Source organism: Ascaphus truei, chromosome 11 (genome assembly GCF_040206685.1).
Source record: "Ascaphus truei isolate aAscTru1 chromosome 11, aAscTru1.hap1, whole genome shotgun sequence".
NCBI classification, from domain to species: domain Eukaryota; kingdom Metazoa; phylum Chordata; class Amphibia; order Anura; family Ascaphidae; genus Ascaphus; species Ascaphus truei.
In genome coordinates, this window is record NC_134493.1 from 46,611,490 (window position 1) to 46,634,322 (window position 22,833).

At 42.7% G+C, this 22,833-nt stretch overlaps 1 protein-coding gene across 3 annotated transcripts in view; it reads left to right on the plus strand.

Annotated features, from left to right (window-relative positions):
* Positions 1–18,459, plus strand: part of SYT17 (synaptotagmin 17) — a 60,129-nt gene extending 41,670 nt beyond the window's left edge. For all 3 annotated transcript variants that reach the window (XM_075566063.1, XM_075566064.1, XM_075566065.1), the window contains 2 exons: positions 1,733–1,888; positions 16,537–18,459. In XM_075566063.1, the coding sequence (XP_075422178.1) occupies positions 1,733–1,888; positions 16,537–16,733 (353 nt within the window). In that variant the 3' untranslated portion in view covers positions 16,734–18,459. The remainder of the gene's footprint in view (positions 1–1,732; positions 1,889–16,536) is intronic.
* Positions 18,460–22,833: the final 4,374 nt, after the last annotated feature.

The window sequence follows — 22,833 nt, forward strand, 5'->3', positions numbered from 1 at the left end:
ACACTGTGTTAACAAATGCTCTGAGGACTCTGAACCGAGGCGATGAACAATGGGCTTAGCCTGCTCGTACCATAGCTGCCATCTTTTCAGAGCAATGTTACTATAACGTGGATATTACATGAGATTGTGAGTAAGAAGTGTTTCTATGACATAGTTTTACATTATAGGAGAGCCCTGGGTGGCCTGTCCTGGCCAGAGATGGAATGTCTATATTTTAGCTCTTTGATGTAAAGTGAACCATTGAACTGGAGGGAATGGAAGAATATCGTCTTTCGAGAAATTATCGTCAGTCATATGTTGTGCAGGATAATGTGTAACGTGTAATGTTTTATATCCATATGGTCACACAGGTAGAGGATTATGCCGGGGCAGCCTGTAGAGGCATAGACGTGGCTAACCCGTGGGAAAAAGAGTGTAAGCTTTCAGGACTACTCAGTGTAAAAATCTGCCTCAAGAAGTGGCCTTGGTAGTCCGGAAATCTTGCACTCTATTTAACCACTAATTAACCATATCGCTTATAGCAGGGATGCTCAACGCCAGTTCTCAAGAGCTACCAACAGGTAAGGTTTTCAGGATATCCCTGATTCAGCACAGGTGGCTCAATCTGTCTCTGCTTCAGCACAGGTGGCTCAGGCTTCGACTGAGCCACTGATTGAGCCACCTGTGCTGAAGCAGGGATATCCGGAAACCCTGAGCTGTTGGTGGCTCTTGAGGACTGGAGTTGGCTACCCCTGGCTTATAGCGTATTTGTGTTCTGTCTATCCAGATATTTGGTCATATTCCTTGGCCGAGATTTATAAAAAAAAAAGTGAGTCCATTTATAATGCATTTTATCCTTCAGCGGTGATAGCCTACAATACATGGCTTCTGCATCCATGCAGCGCAGAAAATGGCAAATGGCATTCATTTTTGTTCTGGTTTTTGCCGTACACTGCACGGGGGAGGGGTTTGCCACTTTATTACTCACCGTACGTTGGTTTGTGGCTGTTTGTAACAGACATAAAAATGCCCGAGAATTAGTTTCACGGGTGAAAGATTCCGCTTTGACACTAGCTCCCATATTCAGTGGGACTGCACAGGTGCGTGGGCTGCAGACAGTGGCTCACACCGTTAGTGTTAGAGTTAAACATTACTCTGTCTGTCGTGGTTTCAAGGTGTTATTGATATTTCTCTACAGGTAGTTTGTGAAACACTAATTAATTTCCCTATGTAACAGCTTGTACTTTTTCCACACAACTGAGGTTACAGAGGCCAAGAAAGTAACGATTAATGTGTGGAGGGAAGTCAATTCTTCCAAAATAAACCTGAAAGTAGCAATTCATCGCCACTTGGTTTTTCTTTTACCTTACCTGAACCTAAGAGCTCCCTACCCCACTCTCCCCCCCACACACACAAACACACACACACACACACACACACACACACACCCACAATCCCCCACCACCGCGATTGTGGTTACATCATCTGTGGACGCCCTGGAGCAAATGTGTGGTAAAGGCAAACACCATGGCAACATTCCCTTTATTCATTAGGTTGCCAGCAATGATGCTGCTGGCAGCCATTTTGATTTTCCATAGCACACAGAACACCACTCTACATTTTTCCTGAGCCATTATTAGAAGAAACCAGCAGTCGTGCTCCATGGTGTCTTTTGGTTTATACATATGTAAAAAAAACAAAACCAATAATAAAGGGGAATTGCTGTATGAAACTCTTGATATGTTTGTTGCAGATCCCTTTGTGAAGATTCAGTTAGTACATGGGTTAAAGTTATCAAAAACCAAGAAGTCGTCTTGCATGAAAGGAACCATAGATCCATTCTACAACGAGTCCTTCAGCTTTAAAGTACCACAAGAAGAGCTGGAAAACGCCAGCTTGGTGTTTTCAGGTAAGGTTATAAGACAATTGGCTTCCGATTTACAGGCTTTAAAGAAGTAATCCACGCGGCACTTTATTTAAAAAAAAAATGTGTTTTAATATATGCAGCCTTGGATTACTTTTATTGGAAACTAATTACCCAAGCTGCAGATTGATTTGTTCGCCTGTGGTCAATCGGCAAAATCCTGCTTCTCAGGGTTCACTAAATGGCCGCCTTTCACTTACAATCAATCCTACAGTAGGTGTAACTCAACAGCTACGATGCATTCTTATATTACTAAGATAGCATTATGTATTGTTACAGCTCAAACTGCTGGGAATATTGGCAACACATTATCACAAACAGGAAAGTGTTGCAAAAGATCTTGCACTGCTGGGGAGGTGTGCCTGCTATTGAAATCAAAGGATGCTCAGCATATTAAAATTAATGAAATATGGCATTAAGAGTTGAATTAAAAAAAAAATTTAGTACGCATTATCTCAGTTTGCGCCCCCCTGTCTATGCTCCCCCTCCTTACCTGCTCCCAGGCTTCGGCTGTGTCATATGATGTCACTATGTCATGTGACGTTGCGTTGCCATGGCAATGCGGTGCCATTTGACGCCGCGTTGTCATGGCGAAGCGTCGCCGAAGAGCTGGCTGAGAGCAGGTAAGAGAAGTTGCAGAGGCCTCACGCCTCCCCCAGCATTTAATTTAAATGCCAAGAGGAAGAGCGCAGGGCCTCTGCAACCACCGCGCCCCCTGGACGCACATCAGGAGGGGCGCGCCCCCAGTTTGCGCACACCCCATAGTTTAATACTACAGAACTGATTTATTTTAAAAACACACACATTTAAGATATTTATTGGATTGCTCCTTTAACTTCACTCATTGCAACCTTTTCTGACAACAAGACCAGCAATGTATGTCACACCAGGGAAGTAGACCAGCGGGGACACCCCTCTCCCCCTTCCCCAATGATTTTATTTAAACATGAACCACAGGAGGGAGATCTCTCAGAATCTGCTTTGCCACCCAAAAACTCACCAGCTCAGCCAACATGTCCCTCTACTTTTCAATGAATGAAAGGTGGGGAAGGTGAGCATCATTATTACTTGGCTCTTTGGCCGGGATGTTACTGGCAGCCATTTTTATTTCCCATGATATTGAAGTCCCATATTTCCAGAGATCACCACATGGGGCAAAAGAGGTGAATAACAACTCGATACATTGACACAGAGGCAGTCTATTCACTGAATAGCGATGGTTATAATAGAGACATCAATTCCATTTGCAAGGTGCACATATACAGTATGTCCCGTGATACATAAACCCCTAATTAATGTTCAGAATAACACATTCATTTTCAGTGGGTTTACACTACCCTCTTCAAATAAGCAATGATTCTGTAATATGTATATATTGTGCACATACAGACTGTAACCAATTCTATTCTTTTACTTGAATTCCTGCTTGTTGATCAGTATCCTCACACATCATGTTTTCCTCTGTGATGTGAGTAACATATTCAAGGCATTGAAATTGTACAATTAGAACACTTTGCTGGCGATGAATTTTACGGCTGCCAGGTACAACCAAACACAGATGTGTCATTGTGCTCAGCATTTCTTAGGTTAAACAAGGTGATTCAGATGTAGTTGATGAGCCATCAAACGCAGCAGGCAGGAGAACACATGGTGACGCTTTTAATTCCGTGTCCTAGGGAAGCAGATGTCACAGGCAGCGTGGAAAAGCCTACATTCAGCCTATTAATGTGTTTGCAAACATTTCACCATCAACGTGCAGCTGATCAGCAATTTCAATGTTCCCCTCCGTGCTCTGAAATATCTGTAGTACAAGGGCTATCATTAAGATCTGTTTAACATTCACACCATGTACTTTCCTGGGACTAAACTGCTCACAGTACCTTGAATTACAGGGTTTCCACGGTTAATTCTTCCTTGCTGAATACAAATGAAATAATAATGGAGGCGTCGGGCAAATATTACGACCTCATTCGTTTGGAACTGGAGCCCAGATCACCTGTAATTGAGGACTAAGGGAACGGTTAATGGACCCAACCCTTGAGTATATAGGGGGCTTTGGTGTACAGTAGCTTAATTCTTGTATTTTTAACACCGATGCAATTAAACCAGATGGGAAAGCAGAGCAATCCTTTAATGGAGCAAAGCACTGCTGGCAGTGGGATATCTACATATTAGATGAGGTTGAAAAAAGACATACGTCCATCAAGTTTAACATATGTTACATTTAATTGGCTTTTGTTTCTGTATTTCTGCCATATCCGATGAAGGACCTTGAGAGGTTGGAAAGCTTGTAACATACAGTACCAACTACTTGTTGGTCCAATAAAAGGCATCATAACCCGTACTCCCTCTCCCTCCTGTGTTACTACGTTTAATCGGCTGAAATACTCATTCTATATTTATACTTCTATTGATCCAGGGGAAGACAAACAAAAAAAAGTAAAACATTTGCCAAGTATATCTCATAAGGGAAAGAATAGCAAACAGCAAAAAGAAGGACGCGCACTCTCAAGGTTTATCAAGTATACGGAGGATATATTAAAGTAATGCAATGAACAGCAAATACAAGAAAACATTTTTTTTTTTTAATGAAATCATACCAGGCATAGAATAATACAGAATACAAAAACACAGAGTGACATCCTACCAATGGAGATGGGGAGGGGGGGGGGGTGACATGACGTTTCGGGGAACCAACCTCTTCATCAGATGCCGCCCCCAAAGGGGAAATGCTGTTCCTTCCTGACTCCAGTAATGATGATCAGAGTTCTCTCTCTCGATAAAAGTCCTTCCCGTGTTTAACCTATTTGGCCTATCCCGGCTGACCTTTTCTTTTCTAAAAAGACGTCTAACCTTTTTTTTCTTCCACCTGTTTGTTTGTCAAATTTTAAGGGGTACAGAAAATAGAAAAAGGGAAAAGCAATCAACACATCGGAGCTCAAGATACGCTTCTGTCGAAACCATAGCATTGATAGCATAAAACATTGGTTCTTACACAAAAATGGGGGGGTGGGGAGGGGAATGTAATACAAAATAATTACTCATTAAAGTATACACATGATGTAGGATAAGATGGGGAGAGGGAAGGGGGAGCCTCATGCCCTTACTCTCCCTTAGTTACAATCTCCACCCCAAACAGGACTTACCCAGGATCACAGTTCTTTTTTTTTATTGGGTTTACAAACATTCCACAATAATATTACAATACAGGAAAAACTAATAATAATACAAATAAAATAAAAATGACAAGAAACACAGAAAAATATACTTTTACACAATTTTTTTTGTATTTCTCGTCATACTTGTTATATCAAAATTCAACACAGTAACACAAATAATAATAAAAAGTAAAACCAGATAATAGCATTTTCAAAGATTAACATCAAAGCTATCACCACACAGCCTCCTAAACGAATCTGGCATCAGATTCCCCATTTACTATCTTCCCCCATCAACAATATACCATCATATTTCCTCAAGGGCGAAATTACCTGTGACCCATCGCAATCAGTCTGAGGAGACCACAAGAGGTATGCTTAAATGTCTGTATGATTTGCCCTCGGAGGAGTTTGCCGCCTCCATCTTAGAAGGTGAAGCCTTCACCTTGAGAAAGGCAGCACTAGACTGCCGAAACGTTGGTCTATATGGCACATTAAACCTCGTTGATTATTAAGACCGTGTGCCTGTTTGTTCATTGTATACTGGATCATTTTGGGACTTCAGGAGCTCCCCAGAACCAGCGCACCGGCAGCTAAGTACCCCACCCCTATTACCTATGTGACTGAGTGCATGTCTCATCCTCTATCTGAGTCTTTGTTAAGCCCATAATGTATAAAAGTGTTTAAAATGAGACCATGTCACTGTTTCATCGCTCTGCATGTGTTTGTTTTTTTAATAAATCAGTTCTGTAGTAGGAAAAAATACTTTTAGCATTTTCTGTTTTTAAAAAAACAACTTTGAAAGACCAATTTTCTTGTATTCTATTTTAACAGCCATTTGCTAAGGCACTGCCCCTTCATGTCCTGTCACAAGCCCTGGCACATCCCTTTGTCAGCCCTGCCCTCCCTCTAGCACATGTCAGTGCAGGAGTGCTCGTGAATATTCATGAGCTTCCACTGACTGACAGAAGCAGAAGAAAAACAGATCCCTTCACTAATTATGTCACCAAATTTCGCCTATCAATACATGGAGAACGAATTGACCGGCAGCTATACAGTTCTTTAGGTAATTAGAGATTGCACACATAAAACTATTGAAGTAAAAAAAAAAATTAAAAAAAAAAAAAAAAAAAGACTGAACTGCAGCTTTAATGTACCTTAGATTTCGGAAACATAGCTTAAAAGACTTTTCCATTTATGGCCAGGTTTATTGCCCCTAATCTTAATCATTATTTCCTTTGATCTGTTAAATCATGAGATTTCACCATCATACTGAGTTTTTGAAAGGAACAGAGGTTTCAGAGGAAAGCACCTACATTGGCTTCAGTGGGTTCCATAGTCTTTAATACTTTAAAAGCCACAGCTTAAAAGCTTCACCCCAGCCAGGAACTCACAAAGGATTCTTGGATATAGAAAGGCTTTAACTGTGAATAAAGTATCCAGTGTCTCTGTTGTAAGCATGGGGTATAACAAGAAAAACTTCAGTTCATTATAATAAGGTTTTCCTGTGTATAACCCGGAGTGATGAAGGTTTGTTCCCCGTTCTCCTTGCATTAATGCAATGCTCTATTCAGAATGAGAAATGCATCATGTCATTCTTGTTATTGGCGTTTCTAAATTCTGATTAAATATTTAACACCAGCCTGAAGCTGTGCGTCGCTGAACCCATTATTTAAATGTTGCATGCTGATTGTTTCAACCGGTCTACCTAGGAGCGCCACCAGACACCTGTACATGGACTGCAGCCTATCACCAACTACCATGTGATAGCATATCTTAAAGCAGCAGAACAGGCTGCATTGTGTTATATATATATATATATATATATATGTATATATATATGTATATGTATATATATATATACTGTATATATAATTATTACAGGTTTCAAGCAGGGGGTCTCCGGAACTGACCTGTGTTAATTTCAGCTCCGGGACCCCCTGCTTCCAGAGATACTTACCTCTGTAGGAGGTGCCGGAATCCCTGTGAAGTTTAAATGTCCTGGTCACGCTGGCTAATTGGAAGCTGCAACGGATGACGTATGGCTTCCTATTGGCCCTGCAGGACATTTATAGCTGCCATTAAGTTAGGCACACAATTTTCCTGTACATATTACCGCGCTCCTCCCTTTAGTAGTATTCAGCTGGTAGAAGGATTGGCCTTACATACATGGAAAACAAAGAACAGATCCTGCGCTCCTACCAATTTGGGCTACAATATACTAGTGACATGTTTACATTTAGAACCTAAGTCTGTGAGACAAATTAGTCATTTGGTTGCATCTTTTGATCAAAACATGATTTAAGCCTGCCAACCTCATCAAGGTAACCTACGTTTAGCAGGTACCTACACTATTTCCTTACGGAGATAAGTATATCTGGAAGCATGGGGTCACAGGAGCTAAAATTTAGACCCCCTGCTTCAAACCTGTAATTAAAATAAATTAAAACATTTCAAATGCAATGCAGCCTGTTCTGCTGCTTTAAACATCTTTTCTTATTTGTGAACAGTTAGAGACGTAGGGCAAATTCTATATACTCTGAAGCAGCCGTTCTGGCTCTTTTCGGATGAAAATCCCTTTGAGTTCAACAGGGATTTTCTGCTGCAAATAACCCAAACGGCTCCTTCATAGTATATAGAATTGACTCCATAATCCCGCTTTCTGAGTGCATAAAAGCATTCTGTACAAATGACAGTACTGTACATTCTCCTTTTTGATTCGGACAAATTCTTCAGTATAAAATTATTCTGCAGCTTCCTGCTTTGGAAAATATATATTTGTAGGGGTTTGTTAAAAATGTCGGTGAATATATATACTGTATTTTCTTTTTAGAGTGGACCCCTTTATCCATTTAGTTTAAATTGCTATTATATTATATATACATTTATGCCACTTCAGAATTGGGGGATTTATTTTGGGGGGGGGGGGGGGCCGGGGATGCTAGTAAAAGGTGAAAAGATACAGAACACCTACAAGCTCAAATTGAACCCCCAAAATACCCACAACATATATATAAGCATATAAGTTTCACAGAGGAGTGCTACTGAGCATGGCAATTTATATTTAAAACCAGAGACATAACATAAAACACAGACAAAGCTCAGTGCACATCCAGAAAAACTTATATACGGTACAGTGCCTAAATATACATGTATAAATAACTAATAAATAAAATGGTCTTTTAGTTTAACATTTTGGCCAAATTGTTGTAAGCCCTTGAGCCAAACTTCACGGCAGACCACGTTGTGGGTATTTTGGGGGTTCAATTTGAGCTTGTAGGTGTTCTGTATGTTTTATAATTCTTGTGCAGCTAGTCTTGGCTGTTTTGGAGGGTGGCAACCTCCTATCCAATTGAAGCTCACTCCCTCCCACATTTAAATGGTTAAAAGCTCACTCCATGGCATCTCCAACTATCAGGGGAACTTGCCTGCATGCAGTGTGATTGTGACAAATCTATTACAGAGTGCTTTTCCTGGTAATGTACAGGTTAATAAAAGCTTCAATCAGACTTAGAACTTTTGCAACTCATATTGACAGATTTATTATAAATCATTCTTCCTGGCAATGCACAGGTTATTAAGAATTTATATTAGTGTAGGGACCCTTGAACGTGGTCTGCCGTGTAGTTTGGCTCAAGGGCTTACAACAATTTGGCCAAAATGTTAAACTAAAAGACCATTTTATTTATTAGTTATTTATACATGTATATTTAGGCACTATACCGTATATAAGATTTTCTGGATGTGCACTGAGCTTTGTCTGTGTTTTATGTTATGTCTCTGGTTTTAAAAGGTGAAAAGATAAAGTAAACGGACTGAATTTGATACATCTCATTAACGTTGAGATTTATATGTTTGTCATATTGTTTCTACTGCACCAAACGCCTACTAACACACCCCGAATGTCAAGCTCACACGAAAGCCACAAGATGAAAATGACACTGTACCCGGCGTCACTCGGGAATTCTTAGAAACCCAAAGATACAGAGATTTATAAATGGATAATTTAATTTTGTATTGTCTTAATGTGTATCCCCTGCTAAAACCACAACAACTCCACCGATAATAGTTTTGTTAGATCAAAAGACTCTAATGCTGCGTTTGGGGGGGGACATTGCACTCTCGTCCATAACACTGATCTCACACTCTTGAATAACTTTGGCTGCTCCTGTATTTATGCTAATGTTGTGAGTAGGTTTTTCTGCCCATGTGCTTCTTTAACCAAGACTGTGCTGAAATGCCGTGTAATGTGGCAGGCATAAGCTTCTAGGGATTCATGTTAAGATGGATAAGAAGTAAAGTGACACACTGCTACTTTGTATGTCATTACCCAGCATCCGTGTCTGCAGTGGAAGCACTGTTTGCTAAGCGATGTTGGGGAAAAACAGGGTTGCAGACCTGTCTGAGACATGCAAATGGACCCACAAGTGGTATTTTTATTTACTGCTAATTTAAGTGGATTTTCAGAGGGACTAAGATTAAGTGGTAGCTTGAGGGTTGTGTGATGGAATTATGTCATTTGTAATGTCATCAGTTATGTTATTTGTGAATTTTATGCAAACAGACAAAAACCTGCTCCTTGATCTCAGGAACCAGCATGCAGAATGTGGTTACGATATCTTAAGAGGTGTCCAAATGCATAGCGAACATACTAACAACTTTCCAAAATATATATATAGTAATATATATATATATAATAGATGCACATGCAAAGCCATAGAACCTGTTTATGTTTTTCCAGGCACAATTATTGAGGTCATTACTAAAGATGGCTGCAAAAAAAAACAAAATAAAGGTTCTCCCTGTCCCAAATCCCTTATCTTATATAGAGTGTTAGATGTCACTAGTCACCAAGCGTGTTAGTTTGATACTATGAAGACTGGACACCCACACACCTCCCAGTAGGCATCCATAGAAGCATGCTCCATTGGTCTCCTCCACCACTTATTTATCTTAGAGTCCAACTACTTATCGTATTGTTAAAGTGAGAAGAGACGCAAGTAGAACAGAGTGATGAAAAACCCAGTTAGTGACACTATTCCAGAGTGCTATTTTTAGCAGGTTGTTCATGCTCTTATTACAAGGTTAGCAGCACGATGACAGGACGCCCAATTTAAGAGGACACGCTTGCTTGTTAATGCAGAAACCTGGTATCTTGGTATCAGCGAAAGCTGTTTTCCTTGGCTGCCTTAATGCTTGCCTTTCGTCTGATTGATAACTAGAAATGTCTCTGCCACAAACAGATTATCAGCAATAGCAGGGAGCATTTAAAATACCTCGATAGTGAGTTGTTGTCAAGATATAAAATATCAAGCGCTGTACGTGAAGCATGCCGAACATGTTTTTCTCTTTTAGATTACTTTATTTAAAGCCCCAATTGTTTATTATTGCGTTAGCATTGTAGGTTTGAAGCAGGTGGTTTCCGGAACCGAACCACGTTAATTTCAGCTCCGGAGATCCCCCTACGTTCCAAAATACCTGCCTACATAGGGGGTGCCGGTAGCAGCTCCGACTGGGCTGTGTGGGGCTATCGATATGGCGGATTTAAAGCTCCCGCGTCACGCGGGCCAATAGGAAACCATCCCTTATAGCTTCCTATTGAACCGGCGTGACCGGGAGCTTTAAACGCGCAGAGCTGCTACCCGCGCCCCCCACAGAGGTGAGTATCTCAGGAAGCAGGGGGTTCCCGGAGCTGAAATGAAAGCGGTTTAGCTACTTTAAACTACTAATATGTTGAAAACATTTACGGAGGAATTACGTTCCATGTTGGCTAAGCAGTCTTCTGTCATAGGATACTTTCCAGCACTGGAAGAGACCTTACAGCCTCTGGACTTATTTTGCTGCCTTTATCCACACCACTTACAAAACCAATGACATCCAGCCATAGAAACTTCAGCTCCGTGTAAACATAATGGCTTCATAGAGAAAGTATTTACAATTTAAAGCTGGGGTGAAACGTCATCTTTGCTCTTGTATCTCCTAAGATTACATGGCTCCTGAGGCACTTTATAATTCAATTACAAAGACTCTCAGGAGCTTATAATACAAAATGACAAATTGCTCTGCCATCCAGATACTGTATGTCAGACACAGCGGAATTCACTTGGAAGCACTTGTGATTCCTAGTGTAATAAAGCTATTAAGCTAGCTCTCCATGATGTATTCCAGTTTGTAGCCGAGACAACCTGAGAAGGAAATGTTGTTACCGGGGAAAATATTGAATACGTGTGTAACCCCCTGTGTGATGTGGTCACACTCTCACACTGCCCCCTGTGTGATGTGGTCACACTCTCACACTGCACCCTGTGTGATGCGCTCATACACTCACACTGACCGCTGTGTGATGCGCTCATACACTCACAATGACCCCTGTGTGATGCGCTCATACACTCACACTGCCCTCTGTGTGATGAGCTTCACATTCTCACACTGCCCTCTGTGTGATGAGCTTCACACACTCACATTGCCCCCTGTGTGATGAGCTTCACACACTCACACTGCCCCGTGTGATGTGGTCACACTCTCACACTGCACCCTGTGTGATGCGCTCATACACTCACACTGCCCTCTGTGTGATGAGCTTCACACACTCACACTGCCCTCTGTGTGATGAGCTTCACACACTCACAATGCCCTCTGTGTGATGAGCTTCACACACTCACACTGCCCCCTGTGTGATGAGCTTCACACACTCACACTGCCCCCTGTGTGATGAGCTTCACATTCTCACACTGCCCCCTGTGTGATGCGCTCATACACTCACACTGCCCCCTGTGTGATGAGCTTCACACACTCACACTGCCCTCTGTGTGATGAGCTTCACACACTCACACTGCCCCGTGTGATGAGCTTCACACACTCATACTGCCCTCTGTGTGATGAGCTTCACACACTCACACTGCCCTCTGTGTGATGAGCTTCACACACTCACACTGCCCTCTGTGTGATGAGCTTCACACACTCACAATGCCCTCTGTGTGATGAGCTTCACACACTCACACTGCCCTCTGTGTGATGTGGTCACATTCTCACACTGCCCTCTGTGTGATGAGCTTCACACACTCACACTGCCCTCTGTGTGATGTGGTCACATTCTCACACTGCCCTCTGTGTGATGAGCTTCACACACTCACACTGCCCTCTGTGTGATGAGCTTCACACTCTCACACTGCCCCCTGTGTGATGAGCTTCACACACTCACACTGCCCTCTGTGTGATGAGCTTCACATTCTCACACTGCCCCCTGTGTGATGCGCTCATACACTCACACTGCCCTCTGTGTGATGAGCTTCACACTCACACTGCCCCTTGTGTGATGAGCTTCACACACTCACACTGCCCTCTGTGTGATGAGCTTCACACTCTCACACTGCCCCGTGTGATGAGCTTCACACACTCACACTGCCCCGTGTGATGAGCTTCACACACTCACACTGCCCTCTGTGTGATGAGCTTCACATTCTCACACTGCCCGCTGGCAGGTTCCTCTCCAATGTGCTCTGGACATGTGACTGTGATGGACATGAGAGCAGCCAATAATAACGGCTGTGGAAGAGGAGGGACTAAGAGGGAGGTGAGCCTTTAAAAAGGGGGGGGGGGGGCGGCCATGTTGAGTCAGATCTCCGTGGACCTGGAGGCTATCAGTTTTGGATGAGGATTGCAGGGTGTGCACGTGGCAGCAGTAGGAACAAAGAGCTACAGTGCCAGACGTGGACGAGAGTCCAAGCGCCGTCGGAGGGGACGCGATCTGTACATGCGCTTGCAGGCAGCTACTGGGCCTGGCACCATAGAGGGGCGGATCTTGTTCCTGCAGCGCACGCCGTAGCGCTAGCAGCAGCTTACACTGGGGACAAGGCCTTATGTATTAACTTGTGCTGCGATGTACCTGCGGCAGGCAGTGTCTATGTATTGGTCTTCTTTACGCCATGTCTGCGTTGGGCTGTGAGGAGATGAATATTTGGAGCAAGTAGGAGGCGCTGAGAGTGGAGTTACATTAGCATGTTGGCGTATGCACATGTATTAAGAAATGTACGGCTTGCGTGACTTTTCTTGATGGTTCTACGCGTCCCCTTAAAGGCGGCATAAGTCATGTTTTTGGTGCACAATTCTATCGCGACAATGTGTCTACATCAAATTCTACAACAGTATGTAAATCCTGTTAATACATATGGCCTGAATCACCAAAACGGGAAAAGAATTGGCGTAGACTGACACTGGGTCACAATCATGAACACAGAAGCCGGTTCTTTTCTGGGGGTTGTTGTTAGTTTAAAGTCATGAGTCTAAAACTCCCCCCCCCCTCACCCCCTCCTCTTTTCTCGCATGATGCTGTACATATCTTTATAATTTTAACCCTCTTTCTTCATGTTGAACAGTCTTCATCTGGGGGGGAAACCAATGACAACAATATGTCACCCTTCATTTATTGTTTAAAAAACAACCAGGTTTTCCGAGTATAAAAAAAATGGAAAATCTACGATGGCTATACATATATGATGCTGAACACACTTGTGTACAGATAAAGTAACTTTGATCTCTTGTTACAAATTAACATGGAACGTCTTAAGACTTTATTCACTTCAGTGTTTTTAAACAAGAGTGATCTATCATTGAAATAATGGGATGTATTAATGTATCTTCCTGGTGGACTACAGTAGTATTGTATTGTATTGTATGTCTTTATTTATATAGCGCCATTAATGTACATAGCGCTTCACAGTAGTAATACATGTGGTAATCAAATAAATAACAGATAATATAAATAACAGATCATGGGAATAAGAGCTTTAGACATAAAAGTAACATTAAGGAAGAAGAGTCCCTGCCCCGAGAAGCTTACAGTCTAATTGGTAGGTAGGTAGAACGTACAGAGACAGTAGGAGGGAGTTCTGGTAAGTGCATTTGCAGGGGGCCAAGCTTTATGTATCATGTGTTCAGAATATTCAGTGCTATTCATATGCTTCTTTAAGCAAGTGTGTCTTAAGGTGGGTCTTAAAGGTGGATAGAGAGGGTGCTAGTCGGGTACTGAGGGGAAGGGCATTCCAGAGGTGTGGGGCAGTCAGTGAAAAAGGTTTAAGGCGAGAGAGGGCTTTAGATACAAAGGGGGTAGAAAGAAGACACGTACTAAAAGTAGTACGTTTATAAATTCCCACTCCAGTTCCTATTCATATATTGGATATTAACCAGTGATCCTGTTGAGGGCAGCAAAGTTCTTGTTGGTTTCTGAATTTCTTAGTTTTCAAGTGTTTTTTTACTTTTATGACTTCAAATTAAAGCATTAATGATCCCCTTTGGGTTGTCAGCTCCCCTATCAGTACAGGGTTGAGCGCAGCAATCCAGGCTGCTCATTTAAACAAAATCCTAACTGAACCAGCTCATTCAGTATGTTGTCCCCCGACGTCCGGAAAAAACCCCCCGGTTCCAGAGATTTTTGTAGTTTTTTTCTGTGCCGGTTTTGACACGAAAAAACAAACAAACATGGCGGCAGACTCCACACCAATAGAAAGCCGCTGTGTCATCTCACAATGATGTTGCTGCTTTTCGACTGGCCATCTGACTGGTGTGCCCTGACTGAGGTGGCCATATTGTTTTACAAGTTTGCCCGGGGGACCCCATGACCAGAACAGGATGTCACTGGACATCAGGGGGAAAATGATGAACTCTGAGGGGTGTCCCAGGACTCTTACCAATACAAACTTATTTGTAATACTTATTTTTAGATAGCCCTTACAGTATATGCAGTGATAATACAGATACAAGTGCCCGCCAGCAGATTTGACACCCTCATTTTATTTCCTAAGGCATTGGGAGATAAAAGGACCTTATATATCAATCTGAGCCCATATCTGTTAACTGCATGATTATGATCCAGTGCTGAGTTTGTATTCCCATGTGCAGGTCTGTTAGCAACATTAATATAATACTTAACATCTGAAGAAAGGCCAAACTACATCTTTACCACACTATTGAGTGCGAGTACGTTGGTTGGCAAGTAATTCCCAAACCAGTTGACTGTCAAATATAGCAGTTACATGTTGTCTTTCAAACACACGCTAAATGGTTAAGTCTGGCCCTATTTAAACACGTAGTCATGTGGCATATGGCAACGGGTTTAATTTTGTGATGTGGAGTTCTCTTGATAAACCCACAAGTGTGGGTATAAAATGTCATGTTTTTGGCATTTCTTAAAAACTTCCCACTCAACATCTGAGTAAAGAGTCCCAGAGTACTACGTACTGGATGTAGTGAATAGGTAGCAGGTAATTCATCCAGCTGTGTGCTTGCAGTGGGATTCTAGGCTGTTAGACTTAGGCCGCGACTATAGTGTGTGCGGCGGCGCGAACAAAATACAGGACCTCTATCAGGCCGGCCATAGTGCACGCGAGGCAGAATTTTGAAGCGACAAATAATTTCATTTTTTCGCGTCACGTGAGCGGTTCAGCCAATGAGAGCCAACCAGCCTGGTGACGCCACGCCTCACCATCGCAGTACACGGATCACTCGGGCGACAGGTGCGGGCGACTCCCTGCGCTCCGTCGCGCGCCTGCACTATAAACGAAGCCTTAGCAGGTTTCATCAAATGATACATTTCCATAATCTGTAGGATGCACTGAACACATTTGTTGATATCTCTCATGATGCAGTTGAGGCTTTTTGTGCCTCGCTGCTCCTGGCTATCTCTGGCTTTAAACTTGGCTTCTCTGTCCTCCGTTTTGCATTGGAATGATTATTTTGCCATCAATTCTGTAAAATTAAAAATAATTTTCTACATGCTGTGAATAATTAATTTGTTAGAAAACTAAAATCCACATTGAAGTTAAAGCAGCAAAAACATGTAGCACTGCATGATTTATTTTTTTATTGCAGGTTTGAAGCAGGGACCCCCTGCTTCCAGAGAAACTTGCCTCCGTAGGGGGTGCTGGTATCTCTGTGAAGTTTAAATGTCCAGGTCACACTGGCCAATAGGAAGCCGCAAGGGATGACATCACGGCTTCCTATTGGCCCGTGTGACGCAGGACATTTAAACACCGTGATTTTGTTAGGAACACTATCTCCCTGGTTGCAGATACCGGCACCCCATACGAAGGTAAGTATCACGAAGCAGGTGGTCCCCGGAGCTGAAATGAACAGAGTTCAGCTGCGGAGACCCTGTGCATCAATCCTTTAATAATATATATTTTTTAAATATTAAAATCGCACAGTGCTACGTGCTCAGCTGCTTTAATGGGCATTTATTTTCAAGCCAGTTTTGGAGTTTCTAAAATGTACCCCTAATTAATTTCTGTTTATTTGATTTCATTTGATTGACTTGGTGTAACTCATACCTTGTCTTGGTCATGCAACTATTTCTGTGTATATTTAATTACAGGTAATTTTGAGTATAGGATAATCCATCTATGTATGTATGTATGTATGTATGTATGTATGTATGTATGTATGTATGCTTCAACATTGTTCTTTATCCTTCTTTCCTAGTTTATGGCCACAACATGAAAAGCAGCAATGACTTTATTGGAAGGATAGTGATTGGTCAGTATTCCTCCGGCTCCCCGGAATCCAACCACTGGCGGCGCATGCTAAACTCCCACCGGACAGCCGTGGAGCAGTGGCACAGCCTGAGGTCTCGGGCAGAGTGTGACCGCGTGTCTCCAGCTTCTCTGGAGGTGACGTGAGAGACAGTAGGAGGGATGTCACAGTTACCCACAAGGAACCACCATAGGATTGAGAGCAACTATTTCAGCTGCTTGTAATTAAGTGGCAGCATTAGCCTATGTGCCTCAGTGAACATTCATGATGCAAACCATGTGCTACATGTGACCAACTTCGACTTGATAATGTCAGGCTCAAGGCTGATTACCCTTATTATCATCATGACCTGGCACACCCATTGTAAGAGTATTCATCCCATCAATCATACTGTCGGAAACATGCCAGTTAAAGGGTTTCGGTGAGTGTAGGGCTGTTTCAGATTTACTGAAACAGATTTAACTAATCGCTGCCTGTAAGCTGACTCATAAGAAACATGCAACCCTTGTGCATTTCACCAAACATTGCGTATTCCATTTTGACGGAGATATTGGTGCCTGTGTTCTAGTTAGTGAATGTGCTAAAAGACCTAGAAATAAAAAAAATCTAGACTATGTGACACATTTATAAAATGCAGTTTTGTCCTTGTACAAGTTGAGTACAATACCTGTTAATGTGTGTACGTGCAAATATGTTTGTGTAAGTCTGTATATATACATATCTATATTTATATATTTATGTTTCAACCATATAAATTCATATGTATAGATATTGATATGAAGATATACAAATATATTAATATATCCAATGAACATATATATATATATATATATATATATATATATATATTACATGTATGCTATTCTCATAAAGAATAAATGTAAGTAAAAGTATACACAATAAGATACATTTTTTTTGCAGTGCATATAGAGGATGTCATACAGATAATAGATACAGTTTATGCAGTTAAAAGAAATAGAGGATTTGAAACATATCGATTACCCACTGGCATAAAGGATAGCAGGCTAAAGGCTTCCTTGAAGCAGCAATCCCCTCTACTTGGTTTTCTTGACCCCTATTGTTTTTTAACTGAATTGGAGGGTTGAGGGGGAGCGGTCCCCGAGAGTTGAACCACGCTATTTTCAGCTCGGGAGACCATGCGGGTTCCTGAGATACTTCCTGGTCAAGTTAACAGCTATAAATGTCCCTCCAGAGGAAAAAAAAATGGCTGCTAAATCTCAGGCCAATAGGAAGCCGCAACATCATCGGTCGTGGCTTCCTATTGGACAGCATGGACCATTTAAATGCCCTTTAAGAATGGCAAATGCCGGTAACCTTACCAGTAAGTATCTCGAGGACAGCGGGGGGGGGGGGGGGGTCACTGGAGCTGATAATAGCGTGGATCAGCACCAGAGGATCCCCCTGCTCCCATACTGTACAAAAGGGTGTTACTTAGGCTGCACTTATAGTGCCGGCGACAGAGACGCGACGTTGCATCAAAACAAATGCATTGCCGCCGTCACGTGGGCTTATAGTAAGCGCAGCGTGACGGCTTGGTCGCGGTCACTGGAAGTCATCTCTATTCGATTTTTCCAGCGACCGCAGCCTGACGTCACTGTCGCCGGCACTATAAGTGCAGCCTAAGGGGGATTGCTGCTTTTAAAGAATCCGGCAGCCATTATCTTATTGAAATGGACTCAGACTGACTCCTTGTTCTGGTTCTCTGTAACATTGTATTTGCTCCAACTACAAGAGTTCATCCAAAAATGTTAATAGGAGCCTCTTAGCACTGCTAAATGCTTCTGTACATTTCATTACAATTATTGTGTAGTCTAAAGCTGTATATTTATTAAAAATAAATATATATTTATTTGTGCCATCTATACATTGCATGCCTCCTGCACTGAGTGTATACCCAGGACCAACAATCCTGTCACATGGTCTGGCCCTTTTCGTACTGAAGGGAAGCGAGGAATTCGATGTCGGGAAGGACAGTCTAACCTCGCTTTTTGGCAGAAGGAAACCGATGTGCAGAGACGCAGAATTGGATAGATCCTCTTATATATAACTCCTTCCAATCTCCTCCCGCTGACACAAAAATACAATGGCGCTAATAGAAGCGAGAACAAAACGTCTCTCTTTGCCTCTAATTGCGTCGCTGCCACAGGTAGAGATGTGCGAAACGATCCAAAATGGCGTTTCAAATGATTTCGCTAGACAGGAGTGGCCAACTCTAGTCCTCAAGGGCCACCAACAGGTCAGGTTTTAAGGATATCCCTGCTTCAGTACAGATGGCTCAGTCAATGACATTTGATGCTGCACCCCCCTGTCTGGCCTCCCTCGGTCTCACAGCCCCTCTCCTGCCTGGCAGGAGCATCAAATGATGCTCACGTGACCCGCGGCGTCACATCACATGACTCCGGTGACGTCACATCACATAACCCCGTGGCGTCATTTGTCCGTCCCCCCCCAGACAAATCTCCCGTCCCCCAGTTTGCGCACCGCTGAGCTAGAGGATCAGGCTTGGATACAGCATAGAGAGACAGACACTGGCTAACTATTAACTAGCTCCATAACCCCCCCGAGTACTGATTACATGTGTCAGCCTGTTGGGCTCACACCCTCCTTGCTCAGCGGAGGGAGTAATGGTTGGAGCAGCAATCTTTTCATCAAACTGGGTGACATTTCACAAGAAATAGGCCAGATTCGGCGCTCGCTGTCTATGAACCTAATTGATAGAAATTGATACATTCATTACTGCCCGGAGGTGCTGCTTTTCTTTAAAAACCAGATGCTGTTGCTCTTAAAGCTAACTCAGTAAGACTAGGAAAAACCTTTTAGAGGTTTTTAAATGTTTGTTCTCATCACTATTGCTTTTTTTTTTTTTAAACCCCTGTTCAGCCAATGGGGTGTCTAGCCCTTTTGGTAGGATTGGGCAGGGGAGCACAAACCTTTGGAGCTGCGCCCCCCTGCCTGCATCCCCAGGTGCTAGCGCCCCCCTGTACTTATTTTACGGCGTCAAAATGACGCAGCGGGCGACGTCACACGACCCCGTTGCCATGGTGACAGGCAGCAAATGACACCGAGGGGTCATGTGATGTCATGTCGCATGGTGCCACGTTGCCATGGCGACGCGGCCCTACAAGGCTTCTGAATCCAGGCAAGTAGGTTACAGAGGCCTTGCGCGATACCCCATCATTTAAATGCCTTGGGGAATAGCGCGGGGCCTCTGCAACAGCCCGCACCTCCCCCCCCCCCCACCATCCCAAAAAAATCCTATGCACCCCAGTTTGTGGGATAGGGGTTATTGGTAAATGTCAGAAATATTACAAGTAACAGCAGGAAACAGCCACCTGGTCACACATGGATATTTATTTAAACAAAACAATGACCTGTTATAATTAACTCAACAGTAGAGATGGGAGAATCCGTCTAAATCCGGTCCCTGGATTGTTGTGACCAAATCCGCCCCCCCCCCTCCTCTCCCCTCTCCTCTCCCCCCTCTCCTCTATCTGTCAGCGGATTGGGCACTAATAAAAGGAGAGAGGGACATTAAATGTTGAACTCACTACAGTTGTATATACTGTATATCCCCTCAAAAGGTCCCTCCAAATAAATTAGGGAGACATGCCTGTGCTGGAAATGGAGCACACCTGATGAAATGCCTGGCTGAGAGATATGCTAATGGTTATGCAACGTACCGGTTTTGCCAGATTATAAGGCGCCATTTTTTTTCTTCAATAAAGTTAAGTTGAAAAGTACACACTCGCTTTATAAACGGGCACCGCCCACTTTGCGAGCCAATCAGCAGTCAGATGTATGAGGTAGGAGGGTAAAATGGAGCTTGAAGCAGCCATGTTACTTGTGGCAGGAAGCTGACACACACAGAGTAAAATGTTTTCTTCTCAGCTACTACTGAAAGAAGGGGGTTGTCTTACATTCAGAATCACCCTATAAATCGGGCAAATACGGTATATTTAAATGTGTGCCATCCCACACTTCCTAAATATCTACAAAAAAATGGCACCCATCTCTACTCATCAACCATGGAGAGGCTACTAGCTCTCACAGGTCATGGAATAATATAATGATGTTACCTGCTGTGGACTTTCTCCTGGTTCAGGTAAGATTAAGAAATAAATCATGATTGGGCAATATTGTTGTTATAACACTATTTGAAATGCAAAAATTAAACTGGTATTCCCCGTAGCTGCCTAAAAAAATAATCAATCTAATATACACAACATGGACAAACAAATCATCTATTATATTTGATGGTTCCTCTGGTTCAGGGGTGCTCAACTTCCTCAAGCCCCCCCAAGCAGGTCAGGTTTTCAGGATGTCCCTGCTTCAGCACACGGGGCTCAATCAGAGGCTCAGTCTTCCACTGAGCCTCTGGTTGAGCCACCTGTGCTGAACCTGGGATATTCAGAAAACCTGACCTGTTGGGAGGGACTTGCGGACTGGACTTGAGCACCCCCTGCTCTAGACTAGAGCAGAGGGTCTCAAACTCAGTCCTCAAGAGCCACCCTCAGGCCGGCTTTTATGGATATCCCTGTTTCAGCACAGGTGGCTCAATCAGTGGCTCAGTCAAGCACTGAACCACTGATTGAGCCCCGTGCTGAAACAGGGATATCCATAAAAGCCGGCCTGTGTGCGGTTCTTGAGGACTGAGTTTGGAGACCCCTGATCTAGAGGATGAAATATGCAGTAGTGATCGTTGGGCTAAACCAGCATTGCAGCAGCTTTTAAACACTCTGAATTATATATTCCCTTGACCTCATAATGATTCATAGCCACTGCCTCTTAATAAAAATGTGTGTATACTATTCTATTGGGTCAATGACAGACATAATACTGTCTAATTATCTGTCACTAAAACTTGCCATTCATTTGATTATTAACAATAATTTTGAGCATTAACATAAATGTTCTGAACTTTTTTGTCTTAAGCCTGGGGGGGATATGTTTATACGGAGAAATTATATCCTAATATTTACCATATTTTGCCTTTTATATTTCCCCTTTTCATGCGTGTCAAGTGATTAAATCACATATAAGAAATTCTAAATCACGTGCACCACGTGTTAATACAGTCACCTTCATACATATCTCCCACGTCTATGGATAAAAAGATTGCCCACTCTTGCATTAACACGGTAATAACACGCAGTTTGAGTGGTGTTGGAGGCTCAAGGAGCACTCCATTCATGCTGCCTACGTACAAAACAAAGTCATGGTGTGGGTAGTATACGCTCATAGCGAGAATTCACCATGTCCATTATCTTCCAATTCTGACTAGAGGAAGGGCAACAGATGCTTACGAACCTTCAAGACACAAGACACCGTGCTTCAATATTGTCCAAGTACCCATTGGCAATCTCAATCACATATAATTCTGTAAAGACTACATTTCTTTATGCATCCACAGTTGACATGATTATTTGTAGTATGTTACCAGTCCAAGCAGCAGTGACAGGCTTATACAGTAGTTAAAATGAATTCTCTGGTCTGATATGATTTTTTTGAATACTGTAGCACAGAATACAGGCAGACCCCGCATTAACGTACGCAATGGGTCTAGAGCATGTATGTAAAGTGAAAATGTACTTAAAGTGAAACACTCCCTTTTTCCCACTTATCGATGCATGTACTGTACTGCAATCGTCCTATATGTGCATAACTGATGTAAATAACGCATGTGTACCAGGCTCTATAGTCTCCCCGCTTGCGCACAGCTTCGGTACAGGTACGGAGCCGGTATTGCTGTTCAGGACGTGCTGACAGGCGCATGCGTGAGCTGCTGTTTGCCTATTGGGCGATATGTCCTTACTCGCGAGTGTACTTAAAGTGAGTGTCCTTAAACCGGGGTATGCCTGTATGTACCCAGCCCTGTGCAAAATTACGTACACATTGATTAAACAAGACAATACCAGGTCAACACATGGATGAGTACTAGTGGCATACATGGGAATATTGGGAGAGGGAGTCCCTGCCTCGAAGAGTTTACAATCTAAGCAATGTAATAAGGATGAACAGATGCAAGAGGAGAATACAATGTTGGTGCTATTGTCCAGTGGTTGAAACTCATGTGATACTTCCATAATGCTGTTCAAAATTGTAATTATTAAGGGAAACATATTCACTAAAGAGTGATTGCCATTGTCTGTCATTAACCACCAATCACTTATTAAGGATTGGTAATGGTTATGACATTTTAGTTAACGGGTTCATAAAACTGGTGGA